At 54.8% G+C, this 20,112-nt stretch overlaps 1 protein-coding gene across 2 annotated transcripts; it reads right to left on the bottom strand.

The window, feature by feature from the left end:
* Positions 1 to 4,760: 4,760 nt before the first annotated feature.
* On the bottom strand, positions 4,761 to 18,663 carry NAGPA (N-acetylglucosamine-1-phosphodiester alpha-N-acetylglucosaminidase). 2 transcript variants are annotated; one of them, XM_087730406.1, is made up of 12 exons: positions 18,179 to 18,663; positions 16,648 to 17,133; positions 12,612 to 12,751; positions 11,941 to 12,049; positions 11,498 to 11,626; positions 10,422 to 10,630; positions 9,303 to 9,350; positions 8,823 to 8,951; positions 7,549 to 7,680; positions 7,296 to 7,356; positions 6,224 to 6,469; positions 4,761 to 4,859 (listed from the first exon to the last, which is right to left on the bottom strand). In XM_087730406.1, exons 1-11 carry the CDS (start codon positions 18,301 to 18,303, stop codon positions 6,247 to 6,249), a joined length of 1,791 nt encoding a protein of 596 aa, XP_087586532.1. In that variant the 5' UTR covers positions 18,304 to 18,663; the 3' UTR covers positions 4,761 to 4,859; positions 6,224 to 6,246. The 2 variants fall into 2 exon arrangements, with proteins under 2 accessions (XP_087586532.1, XP_087586533.1); XM_087730407.1 differs by lacking the exons at positions 4,761 to 4,859; positions 9,303 to 9,350 and having other exon boundaries at positions 6,247 to 6,469.
* Between the last annotated feature and the right edge of the window lie 1,449 nt (positions 18,664 to 20,112).

The following is a 20,112-nucleotide window of genomic DNA, read 5'->3' as shown; positions in this document are numbered from 1 at the left end:
TTATCCTTCTCAAAGCTGGAAATTCCACAGCCCTGGCATACCAGTGTGGTCCAGTTCACAAATTCCTGTTTTCACCAGTGACAGGGTCTTGGAAAGATAACTTTTGGAGCAGGAATCTCCCATTCCAAGGCTGGTTCCTCACTGCGTATCTCCTCTGATATCACCATAATCGCTCTCGGGTCCCAAATAGATGGAATTTTATCCTTATCTCCTCCACAATCTTTCAAATCCTTTCTCAATGCCTTCCTGCCGAACAACTGCTCTTATTGTCTCATCCGAAGAATGCGCATTTCTGTGTAGTCTTTGAGCCTGTACGCTGGGAATGAAACCAGGGCCTGGTGAGAGCTAAACCTCCATCCCGGGTGCTGGAACACAGGATGGCATCACAGGTACTTGTCGGGAGATGTAACCGTTCCTTGGCGGCTGCTCGAATTGCCAACTCGAGGGTTTCTAGGTACGTAGCTTTCACGTCGGCACAGTCTGCCAGGTAGGTCAGTCGCGGAATGGTGTACCCTTTCCAGGTGTCAGCCTTCTGAAATGGCTTTAATGCAGCCTTCCCAATCCGTTGTAACCAGCCCTTCGCTTTCTCCAGTAGTTCTGGTTTTGATATTCTGGTCCACGGGTCAATACCGAAGCCCAGGTACTTTTCAGAGCTACTGGGCTCGGTCATATTGAGGGATGTGCCGTTCATCATCCATGGAGGACGGTCCTTGATTGTACGTGAGTCTTTCATCGGCTGGATGTAAAAGCCGTGGCACTTCTCCCCTTGCCTCTTGAGGCCGGTTAGTTCGCAGAAGACCTCCAAAATGTCAATATTTTTCTGCATTCCTTCCCATGATCCGCTCAACAGTACCAGGTTGTCTGCGAAAGCCATAACTGTTATATTCTTCGAACAGCGTTGGAAACCACTTCCCTCCTCCTCCAGCTTGCACAGCAGGGGGGCCACAGCGAAGTTAAATAAACCTGGGGACGTTGGAGCCCCCCGATTTATACCAATCCAAATCTCAATGGGATCCGACTGTTCCTTCTTCGAGTCAATACGAGCACTGATGTCGTGATACAAGTTTGTAATCGGGGCAACGATGGGATTGTCCACCCCCTTCTGTTTAAGAGCCGAAATGACGTGAGAATGGCTCACGGTGTCAAAGGCTTTCGCTACATCCGTGAAGGCTCCCCAAGGGGTCGACGTTCCTTTTTGGCATCGTGAATCAGTAGCTGTAATAGTTCCAAATTCTCTGCATGTCCTGATGACTTTATAACCCCCCCTTTGTCGTGGATCAATGCGACGTGCCTTAGTCAACCTTGCTGTTAAAATCCTTGAGAGCAACCTTAAAATGGCTGATCCCATGGTAATTGGCCGCCAATTATTGATGTCATTCTGGCGCTGTGGTAAAGCAGATTTTGATATTAACGCAGTCCGACGTTCTCTTACCATGCCCGGTATAGTACCAGATACCAACCATAGATTGAAAAGCTCCATTAATTGGGTATAGTGGGATCGATCTTAATGAGATCTCTCAACCTAAGCCGGTCCAGTCCTGGCGGCGCGTTCTTACTCATCTCCTCTCCTCAGCTCTGCCGAGGTGTTTGCCTGGCAGTAGAGTTTCAAACTGACTCCCAAAGCATCGAGAGCGAACCCAGCCTCATCCTCCCCATGCTCTTTCAGGATTTCAGCTTCTTGTCGCTCGATTCTTACGTGGTTGGTCACGTCCCGTGGTGGTAACATTCCTGGCTGGTTTGCTCTGGTTAAGAATCTCTTCCATTGCACTGGATTTTTTTTTTTTTTTTTAATTTTAAACTGTGGCATGTGCTGTTCTCCTCCCACTGGTAACAGTTTTGGGTGTTTAATTCTTGTCAGCGAGGCACCTGGAACTTGGCACCAGGTCTCTGAATGAGGCAGGAGGAGATGAATCACAGAACCACAGGAGGCTTTGGGCTGGCAGGGCCCTTTCCAGGCCATCCCCTCCATCCCCCTGCCATGGGCAGGGACAGCTTCAACCACATCAGGGTGCTCAGAGCCCCGTCCAGCCGGGCCTTGAAGGTTTCCAGGGATGGGGCATCTCCCACCGCTCTGGGCAACCCCTGCCACTGCCTCACCACCCTCGGCGTAAACAATTTCTTCCTTATATCCAGCCTGAATCTCCCCTCTTTCAGCTTAAAACCATCCCCCCTTGTCCTGTCGCAGCAGGCCCTGCTAAAAAGCCTGTCCCCCCCTTTCTTGTCGGCCCCCTTTCAGCACGGCAAGGCCGCAGTGAGGTCTCCCCGCAGCCTCCTCCTCTCCAGGCTGAGCAAGGGCTGGGCCCTCGGCGCGCTCCCTCCCGCCGGCTCTGGGGATGTCACCGCCGTCGTTTTTCCTCTTGCTCCGCAGTAGTGCGGCTCTCCTGCCCCACTGAGAGATTGCTGCACCCTCCTGCTTGGGAAGCAGCTTCTGATCCCTCCCTTGTCCACTTTAAGCAAAATCGCCTGGGTTATCCCACCTACCAGTTTACTTAGTGACCAATTTAAATAATCCACTATGGAATTTTTTCCCTTTTTTTCCCTGAACGTTAACGTAACAAGAGAAAGGGGGCAACAGCCTGGATGTTGTGGCTGATGCTGTGCTGTGCTTTTTAAACCTGACTTTGTGAACTGCAGATACAAGAGCAGCAGAATTCTGCTAAAACCCCTTTTCCCCCCTAAAATGACAGCAGCGTGCTTTAGAAAATAAACCACGCTGTCTTCTTCACAGCAACCTCTTGTGAGTTGAGACTGGGAGGAGTTTGGGGCTCTGGCTCCCCGGGAGCCACTCATCTCTCGTAAATCTTGTAAGCCTGAACCTCGGAAAACGGGCTCCAGTTTTGGGTGCTGAGCCAGAGACGCAGCAAGGCCCTCCCCGCGCCCCGGCAGCTGCCCTCGGGCTGTGCGCAGGTAACTATGGCTGGGTACGGAAAAAAGAGCTCCTCGGTAAATTGGGGCTTTCCCCCGTCTCAAATATTCCGTATGCAAAACACAATACCTACCTCAAAGAGCTGTTGCCATGTTTAGCGTGTGATGCGAGAGCTCAAGAGAGAGAGGACGTGATGCTGGAGGTACAAAGTGGTGTGCCATTGTTTACAGTTAAACCCGGCCATATGCGAAACCTCGATTCTTCACCATTTCTGTAGGCTTGCCCCGTCCCGCCATTTACTGGCTTCTGTCCCAGTAGGACTGGGAAAAGCAAACGCGGAGCGCGTCACCAGTGAGCATGCGCTGAAGACGGATGCCAGGCTAGACGCGGGGCAAAGCTGGCGTGCAGTCACCGAGTCACTTTGGCTAAGCGTTTTGATGTCGTTCAGGTTTGAAAAGGGCTTTTTTAACTGCTATGAGCAGAACAGCTCGGCCTTGCGGAGGGACCGAGGGGGACTCTGGCCCGGGACGGTGCAAAAGCAGCAGCGCTGGCTGCTTTACTGCTTCCGCGTGCCGAGGGCTAAGGTGTAAACCGGCGCCCTAAGGTGCTCTCACACCAACCCGGCACCCTAAGGCGCTCTCGCGCGTCAGCGAGGAGGCACTGAGAGCGCCTCTTGCTGTCTCGCAGCTCGCTGCCCTTGCTGCTGGGAGAAGAGCAGGCCTGATTGCCGTGTCCTGAGGGACTTCGGAGCAAGGGCAGTCGCTTTGGCTGTGCAGATGTTTGAATCGCTTCGGTCTTACGGCTGGCCCGTTCGGTTCTATCAGCTCCTTTTCGGTAGCAGGAAAAAACCAAACTTTTAATAAGAATTTATAATCCCAATTTGGTTTATTCATCAAAAGATTTTGAAAATGCCATAGTCCAGTCCTCTTAAATCTGTAATGCTGCAACGCAGAATTCCTGTTAGGAAGCGGCGAGCCCGACTGCCCGCTCAGCTCAGGAGTGAAGCTGCGACGTCCCGACGCAGTAGCTAAGGCCGGTCGTACCGGCGCCGGAGGAACCCCTTATTTCAACATGCATTTTACTAGCTCCCACTTTACTATCTGACGTGTTTATACCGTGAGCCAACCAATGCAAGGAACAGCGCTAGGAGACTCTTACGGACTAAAAATGACAAGCATTTGTCAACGATTCCTGCATGCTGTCAGCTTTAATGTTCTTCCAGCACGTCTGTGGCGATTCTTACACCTGAGCATTTCTCTCTTGGAAGGCTAAACTGGAGTGGTGTGACGTGCATTGGCTTTTGATGACATCCACATCCACTTCCAAGCTATTAGTTACGTATATAAGTTAAATGGGCATTAATTTTTTTTTAGCAAGCACTTGCTCTCTCTCCCTTCCAGCTGTCTTCATTTCTGTGTACTGAAGTCCTGATTTTTCTCAGCCAAAACCCCCCAACCGTTCCCGAAGAGCACGCTAGCGCGACGTGGAGTGCTTTGTAACGTGCTACGGGACGACAGCCGTACCGCGTTACAGCGGCTGTAGGGTCTGGTAGGAGCTGTACGCTTCTGTCTGTTGGAAATAAAAAAAAAAAAGCATCTTCAAAGAACGTGTCTGATTGTTTGCTGCAACCCGTCAAATTGTGGTAAACCTACAGCACGCATGCTTAAAATTTAAGCATGCGTGCTGCTCTTTACCACAGAAACGGAGGTAAGTCTTGCTTGCATTCAGTTATTCCTACTTTTTAACTAAAATGTTCTTTAATGTTTTCCTGTAGAGCCCGCATTTTTCATTTATTTTCATACCACAGCGTAGGCTGGTACACGTCGTCCTGCAATGGAGCTGGTGATTTAAAATAAAAAGGGCCCACCGGGTTCAAATGGCCAACCGAGATTACCTGGGAAAGGAGCGCGCCTGCCTTCTGCCACGGCGTATTAAGAACGGGAGTTTCCGGCAGTTGTTACTAATAGACTTTATTCAAGTTTCAAACAGGCTTCTGTAAATAATAGAAAAATAGAATCTTCCGTTTACAGGTTGATCCGACGCCAGCAGCGGCACAAAAATGACATACTTGGAGCGATAAAAAGAGTGCATAAAAACGTTAGCATTCGGGCTCAGAGGGGCTTTAACCCCCTTTGCAGCGCTGAAGGAGCACGTTAGAGGCTCGTTTTCCCTCGCGCGGAAGCAAATAGGTTGGGTTTGGGTTTTGGGGTTTTTTAAAATGCGTTGTGCAAGGATGTATTCTAGTAAAATGTCCGATTTCCAGCTGAGATGTTCAGGGTCTTGGGTTGCTTGAAGTGCTGGCTGACGGCGGTCCGAGCCGGCAGCCGTTCCCTCTGAGGAGGGAAGGGCAGTTCCAGCAGCAGGGAGCGAGGGCCGCGGCACGGACTGGCCCGCTGGCCGAGGGCAGCGCAGGCCCGGCAGGCTGGCTAAGGCGAGCCCGGTCCCAGGGCTTGGTCGCGTGGTGCCGGCCGTGCCAGGTTGCTGCCGGCCCTTCCCCTCCACAGGTGGGGGAGCCCCCGGCCGCGGTCCCTCGGTAGCGGCCTGGGCCGAGCGCACCGACTTCTGGGAGGTACGGGAGAACGCAAGAATGACATTTTGGAATAGACAAGGCTTTTTATGTTGCTGTGCTGCAAGGACGTACCAAAAACGCAAACCTGTTAGGCTGCCCCTAGGACTAAGATTGGTAGGAAAAGGCTCTCGCCCTGCAGTCAGCACAGGCCAGGGGAAGAAAAGTCAGGTGCCAGAAAGCCCTGGGCGTCAGCCTGGGCCCACCACTGCGGCCAGGAGGAGGAATGCTGTGGTTTCATTGCGCGCTCCACCTGGTCCAACCCTTTAAAACAACTTTTTTTCAGTTTTATGAAAAGTCTGAGCTTACCAGGGAAGGGCAGACAGTTATAGACTACACCATCCTTAAGCCAGCTTCCTTAAGCCTAGCTTTATGCTACAGACAATTTATCTTGCATCTTAAAAATCCTGCTCAGGTGAGATGGGACCTTTGTGAAGTGCCTAGGGCTTGCACTCCTCACCTGGTTCCCTCAGGTATCGGAGGGAATTTCCCTTCCTGCTGCAGCAGTGGAATTCCCTTGCCCACCTGCGTGTGTGGAAGCCGGCCCCGTGGCTTGCGCCCTGCATCCTCCTAGGGCAACTGGTTGTGCAGCCTTGTTCGCGCCAGCCAGAGCGGCAGGGGAAGGGAGGGAGGGCAGCCGTGTCCTCGGCAGGGCCGGGCCAGAAACAAGGGACTTTCTTGGGCTGAGGTATCTTGCTGCTGCTCTTGTCAGCACTTTTCCACTCTAGGTCTGAACAGCCTCTGCAGCCGTCAGCGCTGCGTGGCGTGGTACGGGGTGCAGAGCGAAATACCTCGTCTCTTCTCTTCCAGGACTCTAAAGGAGGGCCTGGCTTTGGTCCTGAGCATCTTCTGTCTCGCCGGCAGCAGAGGCAGAGGTGTGACTGGCTTCCCCGTTCATCACCCTCAGGGGGTGGTAGCGATAGTCACCGCTCCCACCGTGCTTCTCTGGCCTGGCCTTCAGGAAAAGGCCTACGTTTCCCATGGCACTCACCACGAGCAGCAGAGCCAAGACAGAGGTCACGGAGATCCAGGTTTTTCTGTCAGACAGAAGAAAAAGCCACGTAAGCCACATCTCTTGACCTGTTTTCACATGTTCCCGGTGCGCAAATGACTTCTCAAGCTTTGTACTCCCTCCTCTCAGCAGGAGCTCACGGTTCTGCTCTCAGGCAGGTGAGCGCGGGCTCTGGGAAAGCCTGCGAGGGGCTGCGCTGGCAGCCAGAGCAAAAGTGGTTTTAGCTTCCCGCTCGGTGAACAAGTGACAGCTGTGCCCGCGGAGCAACTGCAGCTTCACCGCCACCACGGCAGCTGTGCTCTGGGGTTGGAGCTCTCCTTGTCTGCGGCATCAGGGTTGTTAGGAAAAACTCCTTCCCCCAAAGGGCTGTCAGGCCCTGGCCCAGGCTGCCCAGGGCAGGGGCTGTGTCCCCATCCCTGGGGGGATTTAAAAGCCGGGGAGATGTGGTGCTGAGGGACATGGTTTAGTGGTGGGCTTGGCAGTGCTGGGTTAATGGTTGGACCTGAGGATCTTAAAGCGCTTTTCCAACCTAAACGATTCTGTGATTCTAGACACAGTGCTACAGAGCACAAACTGTCAGCGCTGGGGGCTTCGGCTCGGCGCCTGTCTTACGCTTGGATTTTTATCACCTTGCTTTCCCCAGCCTCATCCTTCCCATCCCAAGAGCCGCAGGTGATGCAATGGCGTCAGAGCACGGCTCTTTGGGCAATGAAGCAGGAGGTCTCCGAGCTTCACCGACGCTGCCCTGGCGCTCAGGAGGTGGCCTGAACAACTCCATCAGCGAGCAGCTGATGGCCCGGACTCGCTGTGTATGTTTATAGATATATATACGATGAATATTACACACTTACTCTGACAGAGAGGATTTTTCTTTGCTCCTTCCCTTATTCTGGGAAGCCAAACACTGCCCAGCTGGAAAACAAAGAACAGAGGGAAGAAAGGCAGCGTTGGGGAAGGGTGTAAAATTCCACTGAAAACGAGTAAGCTTAGGTAAGATGACAGCCAGCCGGAGCTGATAACCCGGCAACCAGAACAGTCTGCACCAAAACTGCTCTTCCAGCTGCTTTTTTTTTAAAACCCCACAGCCCCTGTGGCCAGAGGTACCTCTGTTTAACTGGTCCTGTACTGCCAGCTCGTCGGTGACATTGCAGCTGCCCGTCTCCCGGTCGCAAGGACATGTGTGTTCACACGCACAGGGTTTCTGGCAGTTCGGCCCGTACCAGCCCATGGGGCACTCTGGGGAACGGATTACAGAGACGTCGGTCGTTGTCAGAGCTCCACGTGCTTTGAAACCACCCGGTCCCTCACCGCAGCTCCCCTCGGCCCCAGCTCAGCCGTGCACCAGCTCCGCGCCAGGCAGGACGGGCACGCTCAGAGCCTTAGGAGAGGCTCAAACCTCCCCTACACCTGCCCGAGGGATTCGCGTCGCCCCCCATCACCACAGCAGGCTCTGGCCTTGTTGCTTCCCATGTGGGTTTTTTTTCTCCCTGCCACATCCGAGCTACGGCCCTGCCCTTTGGCTCAGAGCAAAGGTGGAGGCGGCCGATTCCCAGCGGGAAGCGAGCACTCGTGTTCAATGCGAGCACCTGGTGGGCTCTTTGGCCGTGCTGAGCAGCCGGGGCCCCAGGTTTCCTGCGGCCTCTGACAAAGCTGTTGTGCCTGCCCTCCCTGCTTCCTCCAGCAGCCTGAAAGCACCAAGCTGTGAGCGAACCGCTGTTATTTTGTTTACTTCAAGGAGATTTTGTAAAATAGGGATCGGGCTGGCTGAGCGTTCCTAGGCCGGGAACAAAGCAGCGCTAGCGTAACCACGCACGCAAGAAGTTTACACCCATGCTGTAATTAACTGGTCCCGTCACCGGAGCAGGCTGTTCAGGTACACGGGGGGCCGTGAGCACTTCAGGAAAGCTGGGGTGGCCACACAACCGAGGACGTGGCTTGCTCTGCTAGCGCCGGCACAGCTGGAGTTCGAAGGCTGTAAGCCAGAATGGCCCTGTGGAGCATTTCGCGCCCACTGACCTGGATCACCTGAAGCCCAGGCTACAGGCAGGGCCCGGCGCAACAGCCTCAGGCCATGGATGTTCAAGTATTCGTGTTCTACACTTGGGAAAGCTACACGGTTCTTTGGGGCAGAGACTAAGCAGGCATCCACAATTTTCTAATGATGAAGAAAACTCCTCTTTCCTCTCCGCTCCCTCCTTTTCTTTGTAGCCAACGTGGTTAGGGCAGGCAAGCCCTTGAGAGCTGGGAGCTGGCAAGTTCCACTCCAGCTGGGAAGCTCGGGCCTGAGCCTGCTGGCAGACCTCACGCTCACTTCGTGTGGTTCGGATGTGACGGAAAAGCCTCTCCCAGCCCAGGCTGTTACTTGGAGCAGCGCTTACCGTGCTCGCAGCTGGTGCCGTAGTACCCAGCTGGGCAGGAACAGGCTCCCTGCACGGGGTCGCACGAGCCGCCGTTCTGGCACTGGCATTTCTGGGTGCAAGCGTCCCCATAGAAGCCGCTAGCACAAGCTACAGGAGACAAGCAGAGATCTCATCAGGGCCCTCGTTACGAAGGCAGCGATCCCACCCCACGCTCACACCCGCAGAGCAGTCACTGCCACAGGCTGCGCAGAGAACAGAAGCCCAGTCTGTGCCTCGAATAAGGAGCAAGGGCTTAAAATTCTTCGCACTGAGGCAATCATAAGATGCTCGGGCTGCAATTAAACTCACGCTGACAAAAAGAAAGGCGCGCTGTGCAGCCTTTCCCTTCGCTGCTCCCTCTTGGGGAGCCGCCCGCCGCTGCAGGCAGCCAGCGGTTAGGAAGCGGTTCGCACTATCCTCTCGCTGGCTGCGAAGAAGAGGAGTAGAAGTCAGCGTTACCTTCGCTGCAGTTGCTGCCAATCCAGCCAGCATCACACAGGCATCCAGCTGTGCAAACACAGACAAACAGGCATTAGCAACAACAGAGAAAGACCTAGAAATAGCAGGAACTCAAAATTAGGAGCCTCTGCTTCTTGGGGTGCCCTCTTAACTCTCCCTGCCTCTGCTAAGGAACCCACAGACGAGGAATCCTGAACTCACCCGCAGGTTAGGTTCAAATACCCCCCCGCTGCAGCTGCCAAGCACAGCAGAGCCTCCTGCTGACTGGATTGCCAGAGATTAACTCTGGGTCGACTGCTACCAACACCGGTAGCCACTGAGCTCTGCCCAGTCACTTCACTGGGGCAAACCTGGCTGTCAGTGCAATCAGGGCGGTAGCAAAGAAACAGGATTGAGCGGGCACAGAAGAGCAGAAGCTGGGGGGGGGTTACGCAGTCCCTAGATTCAAAACAACTTTACAGAAGTGTTGCAATTGCCCACTTGTAAAAATCATGAAGCAGGAGAGTCAAGGAACAATAAAGGAGGGGGCAGAACTCGGCTGCTTTGTCATACAGTGCCCTTCCCATCAGCAGATTTACAAACAGACCAGGAGCACAGCCCCAGGGGGCAGAAAGGGAAACTCCGGCACGGAGTATGAAGTCGTCCTATGAAAGGTCTGGTTTCCAGAGCTGAGCCCCAGCCTAGCCCTGCTGCTGTCTCCTAAAGGCGACAGGTTCTGAGCATCTCTACTGCTGCTTCAGATGCTGGAGGGAAGGGGGAGAGCAGCTCCCTGCGCCCAGAAGGTAAGACAAGGGCTGAGGCGCGCAGCACCGGCTGGCTTCCAGAGGCAGGGCTGGGGCTGGCCAGACAATCGGCACCTGCGGCCCTGACAGGCTGGCTCCCAGGGCTGGGAGGCCACCCCAAAAACCGCCGCTCTCTGCAGCGAAGGAAGCAGCTACTGCTGGTGCCAGTTCACATGAGCTACGCTCCTTCACGCCAGGGTGGGAAAGGACCCCGTGGACCAGCCAGGACTGCACACGTGGCGCCTCGTGGGCAGGTAAGCGATATTCCCCACGTATATGCTGTCCAGCTTCCCCTAGAGCTACCTTAGAGGCCGTCTCTGCGCACACAGCGACTCACAGTAGGTGCAGATGCCGTGCAGGCTGCAGTTGGAAGGGCCACAGTCCAAGACGTCGCAGGCTGGGCCTCTCCAGAAGTCCCCGGCGCAGCGGCACTCCCCTCGCACGCAGTCCCCGTGACCGCTGCAGTCTGCAGGCTGGCAGGCAGGCTCGTGGACACACAGGATGGTCGAGATGCTCCGAGGGCAACGCCACATGTTGTCAAAAGAGCTGGAGACAGAAGACGGGTCCCATAAGGTGTGCAAGCACTGTGCTGCTCCCAGCCCTACGGGGATTACACCCCTGTGGATATAATCCACAAATTTTCATCCCAATTCACATTGCCAAGCAAGAACATTAATAATGGGAAAATATAAACTAGATTTGAGTCAATGTTTTAACTCAGTGTTAACTCCTATTGGATAGGAGTCATTTCAAACGTGAGATTACAGAAAGCAACATGCAAGCAAAGGCTCGCTTTAAGCAGTCCTAGCTTCCCTAGCTTCAGCGTTCAACGCGCTTTTCTTCAATATTATTTGCTTTGATATAAGCGATGTCATTGCGGTTATAGCAACGCTTGGCTTTCAACTGTCAGACTGCAAACCGGATTTTAAATCCCTTCATGTTTCCAGTCAGAAATGTCTAAAAAGCTAAATTTAAAGTAAAATATTCTTTGGGTTCCCTCCCACGAGGCAGGGCAGGGTCTCCAAGTCAGCGTTTCTCTTCCATAACAATAAGCTGTTGACAGATCTCTGCTAATTCCTGGGAATGTGCAGCTCTGAATCTCCTGCTCTAAGAGCTGTTTCCTTATCCGATTCCCACATCAGGCCACTCAGGCATGTTGAACAGTTTTGCTGCACGTCTCAAACCAGCTGAACTTTAATCCCGGATGACTGAGTGGAAAAAATATGTAGTCACTAAATTGCTGTAAATTTTAGAGTCACTCTCTCCCTCAAAACCTGTCACTCGCCTTTACATTGTGATCTCCCAGCCACGCGGACTGACTCCCTCGCAGAGCAGCGGGGCAGGACTGAGCCCTGCACGCTAACGGGAGCTGCGTTACTTGCGCCGCCCTGGGCACGTGCAGCCAGCACCTACCAGTGCTCAGACGGGTAGCTTGCGAGGGTCCCGTTTAAGACCAGCGTTGCAGACCCTCCACCATCCAGGTTGATAGCGTTGATGATTCCCTGCTGCTTCAGAAATTCAGCCATTTCCCAGAGGTTGACCCTGCAAAAGCAAACAGTTGTTCGTGGCGCGTTCGTGCTATTTGACTTCAATGAAACTGCTAGACTGGAATGGTCCCTCTCCTCAGCAGAAGGGGGGCAGCTCTCCCATCCCAGGTCTGCCGACTCGCTGCCTGGAGGCTGCGTGAGCCTTTTCTGGCTCTGCCAGAAAGACACCAAACAGCGGGGTCTTCAGCTGACCTCTTGAGCTCTCTGAGTCTCTGCCTTAAAACATATTACTGGCAGCCAGTTCCAGTGACAGAATTTAAAGACCGATCTCACACCTGCCCCAAAACCTTACCACAAGCCTGGCCTTACCCTCTGGATTCTGTCTGTCCATCCACATGAACCAAGACCAGCTGCCCCTGACTGTCGTGTCCAACCGCAGTCCTGGCTGATATCACGTTGATGAACTTGTTGAAGGTTCCTGTGCAGGAGAGGGAAGAATTCGCACGCCAGCTGGGTGACAGAACTGCCTGCTTAGACTCATCTGTCTACAAAACAGCTCCCAACAAGGAGCTCATCTAAACTGAAACGCAATGAGAACAGAGCCCAGGTTCCTCTTGTTCATCCAAGCCCATCTAGGAATAACATTTCCAGAAGCACTCTTGTTAAGTTTTTGTCTGGCACAGGGACAAAGAAGGGGATTCGCAAGCCCTCGGTTTTAACCTCCTGTAACAGGCATCTGCTTCGAGTTTCTCTGGAGCAGCGTTCATGCCACTCATGCCACCGCTATTTACAGTCCTCAGCAAATTCTGTTCAACAACCCCGCGCGGGCGAGCGCGCGCCGCCTTATCTCGCAGGCAGCCTGCTTCTTGTGCTGCACTTGCTGCAGCGTCGGGGTAAAGTAGCACAGAAGAACTTTGGACCTCTTAAGTGAGCAGCGAACTGCAACTAGGCAATAGTGTCCACTGCTACCCCCTCCTTCCAGTAGCCCCATCAGAAGGACAATCTATACCCAGGCCGAAGCTGGGCTTTACAATATTTACCTGTGGTTTGAATTTCACCACACTCAGCCATTTGACTCTGACTGATGTACACTTCTCCATCTCTTAGGAGCCAAACTACCCCACTCACAAGCTGCACAAAAGGGTTTGCTTGATCCAAGACATCTTCCTCAGACAGGTAGCTAGGAAAGAGAGAGCAGGAGGGGTTACCCAGTCACAGCAGTGTCATGTAAAAGCCTCTCCTGCTGCCAGCAGGCTCCAAAAGCAGGGAGAAGGGGAGGAGGCGGCTGAATGAAGGCTAGCTACATCCAAAACTAGAGGCCAAGCAGTGCGAAACATCACTTTAGCAGCCAGAGCGGACCCTGTTCTCCGCTATTCTGCACAAACCCACTGCTAATGATGGTGCCAGGCCACTGTGCACGAAACACCTCCTGCCAACGACGTGGCCAGTGGACCTGAGCCAGGACAAATAAGGGCAGAAAGCATCTGGCAGAACATGAGGGCAGAGCCATTGCCAAATACTCGGGGATCTGTGGAAGCAGCTGTAACATCTTGCTGTCTGTCAGCTTCCATTCTGCAAAACAGTGACACCAAACAGCTTCTGAGAGGGCTTTCAGCAACAGCATCCGCTCTGCCGGCAGCTGCGCTGAGGGGAAGACACTGCTGGATGCTACCTGCTCCCCTCCGTCCGGGAAAGAGCTTCCTCTGCTCTCTTCCAGGCGGCAAAACCTTTCACTGAACAGTCGGGCAGTAAAAGAACGGTTCAGTGACCATTTCCACGCTCGGGTGTTGGGTGTCACTGTAGGGCGCTTCCCAAGGGGTATTCTCTCAAGATTTAGGGTGCTGAGGAAGATCCGCCTCGTCAGGACCTGATGCTAGGTGACGTTTGCGACAGGAGAGGACAGCAGCCCAGGTCGGGGCTGAGCAGCTGGGCTTTTGCTGTAAGCTCTGCCAGCGGTTTTTGGTTTGACACTGATTGCTCCGCGGGCTCCAGACACGGCTTGTGGGAGCTGGATGCTCAACTTTCAGTTTTTTAGTACCCACGATTGCAGCCAAACAAAGCTTCACACTGTGTAGAAAAGTGTAATTGGAAATACCTGAATGGAAAACGTGCAAAAAGAAATCCCTTTACCCATGGGAAGGGAACACAAAGACAAAATGAACACAGCTGAAAATGGATCAAATAGCACAGCAGCTTGAGCACGGACATTAGTCTGTCAGCTTTTAACTGTCAGCTTCTAAACCTGCCATTATCCATCGCCAGCCTAGGTGGCAGGGGCAGCGTCTTTGCTAGGTGGGGGGTGACAATCTGCCCTGGTGCACCCTCCTGCTGGTGGTCATATAGTGTGAAAGGGTCAAGTGCAAATTACTTCCCCCACTGCCCTGACAGACCAAATTATTTACCCCAAAACTATTATTTCTAGTGTCATGTTTTGGAGACCACAAAGCAGACAACTCACACAGTGCCGTGACGGCATTTAACACGGGAAACCCTGCCCGAGCAGGAGAGAAACGGGGCAGAGCTGAGATTCAGCACACAGCGGTGACCTCGCAGGTGCTGCCGGTCCCCTCGGCAGAAGCCCCCTCACCGATGTGGACACGTCACCAACTCTGCCAGCCCCTCTGCCACATAAATTAAGCCGTTGTTCTCGGGGCTGTCAGAGAATGGCTGCACGCTGAAGCCCCGGCTTGGTCCGGTCAGTTTGGCTTTGCAGGGACCCTTGCTGCGGTCTGAGGGCTCGTGGCAGTGGGCTAACAGAAGGGTGGAGAATGCAGCCAACAGATGCAGCAGCTTCCAGACTGCTGCTCAATCTTCTGAGACCAACAGAAGGACTCTGAGAAACCTTCTAGGGCCTTGAGGGTGCTGGCTGCTGCTGGGGAAGGGTAGCTACCAGGGGCCTTTACTTCCAGCAAGCACTAACAGTCCCTCTGCGGGGATACCCGGTGCCTCTTGCTGAAGCTGGGGCCAAGGGGAACAGTGTCCCAGTGTGTGCTGCTGAGGAGCTATGCTGCTGAGACAAGGAGCTAGAGGAGGAGGTCTGCATGCTGCACAGCAGCAGGGATGATGAGAAAGAGATGGACAGATCTTCCCTCATAGCCTGCGGAAACAAACCCCTAAACCCCACAATGCCCAGATGGAGCACCCAGGATCTGCTTGCTGGGGTGGCAAATCCTGTGATGAAGAAGGCTGGAAGCCTGTGAGCTCTGGCACCAGCAGGGAGCTCCTCCTCCGCCTGGGTTCAGTGCCCTGGCAGCAGGAGAGGGGCCGGGAGCTCTGTGAAACCATGCGTCCGTGCCAGCTGAGCCTGAGCCCCGCAGCAGCACCAGAGGAGGTGGGTGAGTGGCAGGGGAAGCTCCCTGCTGCGCAGGATGGAGCTCCCACCCGCTAACCTGTCTAGGGAGGTGCGCCGGGGGCTCAGATCCAGGGTGGCGCGGGGACTGCTGAGGCTCCTCCAGCCCCCAGGCTGCTCCCCCCGCTGCCCTTCCACACGGGCACCAGCAGCACTGCCAGGGGAAACCAGGAGTGTAGCAAGAGTGACTGCACGGCTCTGGGGGTGATAGCCAAGGGTGGCCCAGGTGGTCCTCTCCTCAGTCCTGCTGGTGAGGAGGAAGGGCTTGAGAAGCAGTGGATGGATTCTGTGGGTCAACATGTGGTAGCGCAGCTGGTTTTGACAACAGGAATTTGGCTTTTACAAGGCTGGAACCCTCTCTGAGGAATGTCGACCTGACCAAGCGAGGCAAAAGTAACTTCTGTAAACAGGCGATCTGTTGAGGAGAGCTTTAGACCAGGAATGACGCAGGAGGCAGACGATCACCCACAGTCAAGGGAGGAAGTGGCAGACCAGGCTGGCACACGAAGATTGGCAGGGTGACACGGGCATAAGAACTTGAGACAACAGCGTATAAACAAAAGGGGATCTCAACCATATGCCCACAAATAAGGAAATGGGGAGAGGACTTAGGGGAAGCTCTCACCCTCTTCCTGGAAAATAGGAGTGGGTGCCTGTGTGAAGTTGTGCAAGCAGTACGGGCACAAACAGGAGGAATCAGAGGTCTGTGCAGCTGCAGGGCTACAACCTCACTGGAGTCATGCAGGCATGGCGGGATAGTGCGTGTGACTGGAGCGCTGCAATGGATGGATACATCTCTTTAGGAAGAGCCTGTACCCAGGGAATGCGGTGGGAGAAGTGGGGAGCGGTTGCCCTTTACGTGAGAGAGCAGCAGGAACGCCTGGGGCTCTGCCTAAGCACTGACCACAAGCTGAGGGCTTACGGCTTGGGATTAGAGCTCTGGCGGATCAACGTGGGTGACATCATGGTCTCTGCCACAGACTGCCCGGTCGGGAAACAGGAGCTAAGACCTTCTTCAGAAAACTGGAAAAAGCCTCACGTTCACAGGCCCTGGCACTTGTGGAAGACTTTAACCATCTGCTGAAAGGGCAACACAGCGGAGCACAGGCAATCCAGGAGACACCTGGATTTCTACTTAACAGTAAGTAACTTAACATAAGAGAAGGTTTTTTACTATAAAGGGTGGTTAACCCCAGGAACAGGTTTGCCCAGAGAGGCTGTGCACTCTCCATCCTCAGAGATGTTCAAAACCCGACTGGACGTGGCCCTGAGAAGCCTGCTCCAGCTAACCCTGCGCTGAGCAGGGTGGTGGACAAGGCACCTCCAGAGGTCCCTTCCGAGCCCAGCATTCCTGTGCTGTAGCACAAGCGGTTACGTAGTCCACTCTGCCTCTCCTCCGTCGCAAAGACAGAGACCTCTTGCCCTTCTACCATAATCAAGTATCCCTGCTGCATGTTGGGAGAGGAGACACAGGAACCTAAGCAGCTAGAGATCATCAGAGTAATTAATTTATCCAGCTTCTCTTCTCCCTAGGAACAAAAGCCAATGACCAGAGATAGCTCAATGGGGTACAGGTAGGGCAGCCCTAACTGAAGTGTTCAAAGCATCCTCATGCTGTAACTGGGAAAGGCCAAGGAGGCAGGGCCTGGGCAGTGCTTCCTGCCTCTCTGATTCCTACCGGTCCTCAGGAGGAGAGAGCGCTCTCCAAACATCCCCCAAGTTCTTACCCGAACACCATGGTGCCATCCTTCCGGATGCCGAACTGAGCGTTCTGCAGGCCTCCAGAGTTTCTCACCAGCTTTCCATCGCTCACAACGTTCCCAAGGCACTCTCCGGTTTCCATATCGAAGTACCCACCGTTCTGTGCCACCAGACAATTCCCGAGCTTTGCGGTCTCCTCCACAGGGGCTCTGCGGTAAGCCTGGCAGCCTCCCGCACCGCCCGGCTCTAGCACAGAGAAGGTCCTCAGGGGGTTCCTCACAAAAGTGAAGTGGCCATAGACCGCCTTGTGGTCCTTGCCCTCCAGTGGGATGTAAGAAACAAATGTTCTGGTGGTAGCCACTGGGCCATCCGTCCTGTTGTCACTGGGCCAAGCTTCGTGTGTTACATTGCCGTACTTGGTGGGCTGACAGTCTCTGACGTGCCTGTGGTGGTGCCGAGGGCCGTGCTGGGAGGGGAAATATGGCTGCAGCAGAGGGTCGCCGGAGGGGCTCCTGCAATGAGAAGACCTGGTTGCCCCAAGGCCACCCTGGCAGAGCAACGCTTGGCAGTAGGACAAGAGCTGCTCAGCTGGGGGAGGCCTCACTGACACCCCAGGCCCTGCTCTCCCCTGCCCCCAGGGAGTCCCCGGTACCACTGTAACCTGCCCCAGCTCAAGGGGGGGGGGCTGTCCCGCTAATCATAGAATCACGGAATCATTAAGGTTGGAAAAGACCCTTAAGATCATCGAGTCCAGCCGTTAACCCAGCACTGCCAAGCCCACCACTAAACCATGTCCCTCAGCACCACATCTCCCCAGCTTTTAAATCCCCCCAGGGATGGGGACTCAGCCCCTGCCCTGGGCAGCCTGGGCCAGGGCCTGACAGCCCTTTGGGGGAAGGAGTTTTTCCCAATACCCAACCCAAACCTGCCCTGGCGCAGCTTGAGGCCGTTCCCTCTCGTCCCATCGCTTGTTCCTGGGGAGAAGAGACCGACCCCCCCGGCTCCAGCCTCCTTTCAGGCCGTTGCAGAGAGCGATGAGGGCTCCCCTCAGCCTCCTCTTCTCCAGGCTGAGCCCCCCCAGCTCCCCCAGCCGCTCCTCCCCAGCCTTGGGCTCCAGCCCCTGCCCCAGCCTCGCTGCCCTGCTCTGGCCACGCTCCAGCCCCTCCATGGCCGCCTTGGGGTGAGGGGCCCAGCGCTGAGCACAGCATTCGAGGGGCGGCCTCACCAGTGCCCAGTGCAGGGGCACCATCACCTCCCTGCTCCTGCTGGCCACACCATTCCTGATACAAGCCAGGATGCCACTGGCCCTCTTGGCCACCTGGGCACACTGCTGGCTCATGTTCAGCGGCTGTCGACCACCACCCCCAGGCTCTTTTTTGCCAGGCAGCTCCCAGCCGCTCCTCCCCAAGCTTAGTACCCCAAGCTTAGTACCCGCAGCACCAAGCCGACCTGGCGGCACCGGCTCGGCGGCGCCCGGCCGGGAAGGGACCCCCCCGGGGCCGGCCCGTACGGGACGGCAGGGCTGGCACCGCCCCGGCCACCCGCGCGGACACTCACCCGGCGCCGCTCGCCGCCTGCAGCCAGCCCAGCGCCGCCAGCGCGGCCGCCACCACCGCCCTCCCCGCCGGCCGCCGCCTCCCGCGGCCCCCGCCCGCGGCCCCCGCCGCCCCGGAGGCCGCCATCTTGGCGGGCGGGCGCTGGCGGGGCGCCCTCTGCCGCCCGGCGGTGGCGCAGCCCCAGCGGCCGCTTCCCGCCGTCCCCCCGTCAGGGTGCGGCCTGCGCTCAGAGCAGCGAGCTAAGGGACATTTGCGACTAGAAACATGGAAAGAAATACTTTCAAAGTCTGTTCTTTCAATAATAAACTGTAGCCTGTCTCTGGGTGATGCAGAGGTGTCTGAATCCCCCCTGGAGCCCCGCGTCCAGCTCGGGGGTCCTCAGCACGGGAAGGACATGGGGCTGTTGGAGCGGGGCCAGGGGAGGCCACCGAAATGCTCCGAGGGTGGCCCAGCTCTGCTGGGAGGACAGGCTGAGAGCTGGGGGGGTTCAGCCTGGAGAGGAGGAGGCTGCGGGGAGACCTCACTGCGGCCTTGCCGTGCTGAAAGGGGGCTGACAAGAAAGGGGGGGACAGGCTTTTTAGCAGGGCCTGCTGCGACAGGACAAGGGGGGATGGTTTTAAGCTGAAAGAGGGGAGATTCAGACTGGATATAAGGAAGAAATTGTTTACGCCGAGGGTGGTGAGACAGTGGCAGGGGTTGCCCAGAGCGGTGGGAGATGCCCCATCCCTGGAAACCTTCAAGGCCCGGCTGGACGGGGCTCTGAGCACCCTGATGTGGTTGAAGCTGTCCCTGCCCATGGCAGGGGGATGGAGGGGATGGCCTGGAAAGGGCCCTGCCAGCCCAAAGCCTCCTGTGGTTCTGTGATTCTGTGAATTAGCTTTAGCGTCAGGGAGGAGACGCTCTCCATCCTCCAGGGTCTGGCATCTTCTCAGCACCATCTCTGACGGATCCTCACAGATATCTCACAAACAACAAAGTAAATACGGCCTTTGCAGCCACTACAGCTTCATCATCTGCATTCGGAGGATTACGATTTTGTCCATTTTCCAGAAGAGAAAAATAACTAAATTGCGGGGGACGACAATATATTCCATAGCTCTAGGTTCTCCTTACTGTGACCTCAGTGGCTTGGATTCTGTGATACACCTTGGCTAACAGAGTTAGGGTGAAAACTCGTGGAGAGCCTTAGTTTACAAATCTGGGAATCTTTTCTTTCAAGAAACACCCATGTCAAATACATGATTAAAAAAAGCAAATCCTCCATTCTTCTACCTACCTATAAGGTAATTTTTCTAACCAGGAACTATATGCCAGACCCCTCATTTTCAGCAAAAGTGTTTCTCTTTCTAATTTCCATAGTTGTATTTTGAATCAAAGAACTATTTTGTTAACAGCGGTAAGGGCACCTACTTTATTCGCTGTGTTTCGTCTTTGCCAAGCGCTCAGTCCCGCCACCGCCTCAAGCCGTGCCGACGGCTCCAAACACTTGTTAAGTTTTGTATTTCTTTCTCTTGGCGTTTTCAGCCAAGTTTCAGCTCTAGCCCTGACCAAACAAAAGAGACTCTTTGGGAAGCCATAACCACCTGAAGAGCAAGAGTAAAAGCAGGCACCCTTTGGTTTTCTACTAAATTCTCACAGTTTAAATAGCAGAGGAAATTAATTGGAGAGGTTTTGCCAGGGTTTGGGGCGAGTTGCTGGGGGGATGTAAACGCTCGCTTCAGGATGTTGTTTTAGTGTTTCATTTCTGAGCCATACCTGTCGCCGAGGAAAATACTGCCGGTATGTCATTAGATGGGAAATGAAATTTCAAAACGTTTGTCTTGAGAATAAAAGACATCTTTTAGGTGTGCAGTCAGCTCCCAAGCTCATGGGGCTAAGTTTAAAATCCAAGGCTGTGTGTCCCCTGGAGGCATGGCTCTGGCACGGGCTCAGATC

Source organism: Nipponia nippon, unplaced genomic scaffold (genome assembly GCF_047370975.1).
Source record: "Nipponia nippon isolate SJK-2023a ecotype South Korea unplaced genomic scaffold, ASM4737097v1 scaffold_5, whole genome shotgun sequence".
In the NCBI taxonomy this organism is placed as follows: Eukaryota; Metazoa; Chordata; class Aves; order Pelecaniformes; family Threskiornithidae; genus Nipponia; species Nipponia nippon.
Note: the sequence above shows the minus strand (reverse complement) of the source record. Positions and strands in the feature narration are given on the sequence as shown.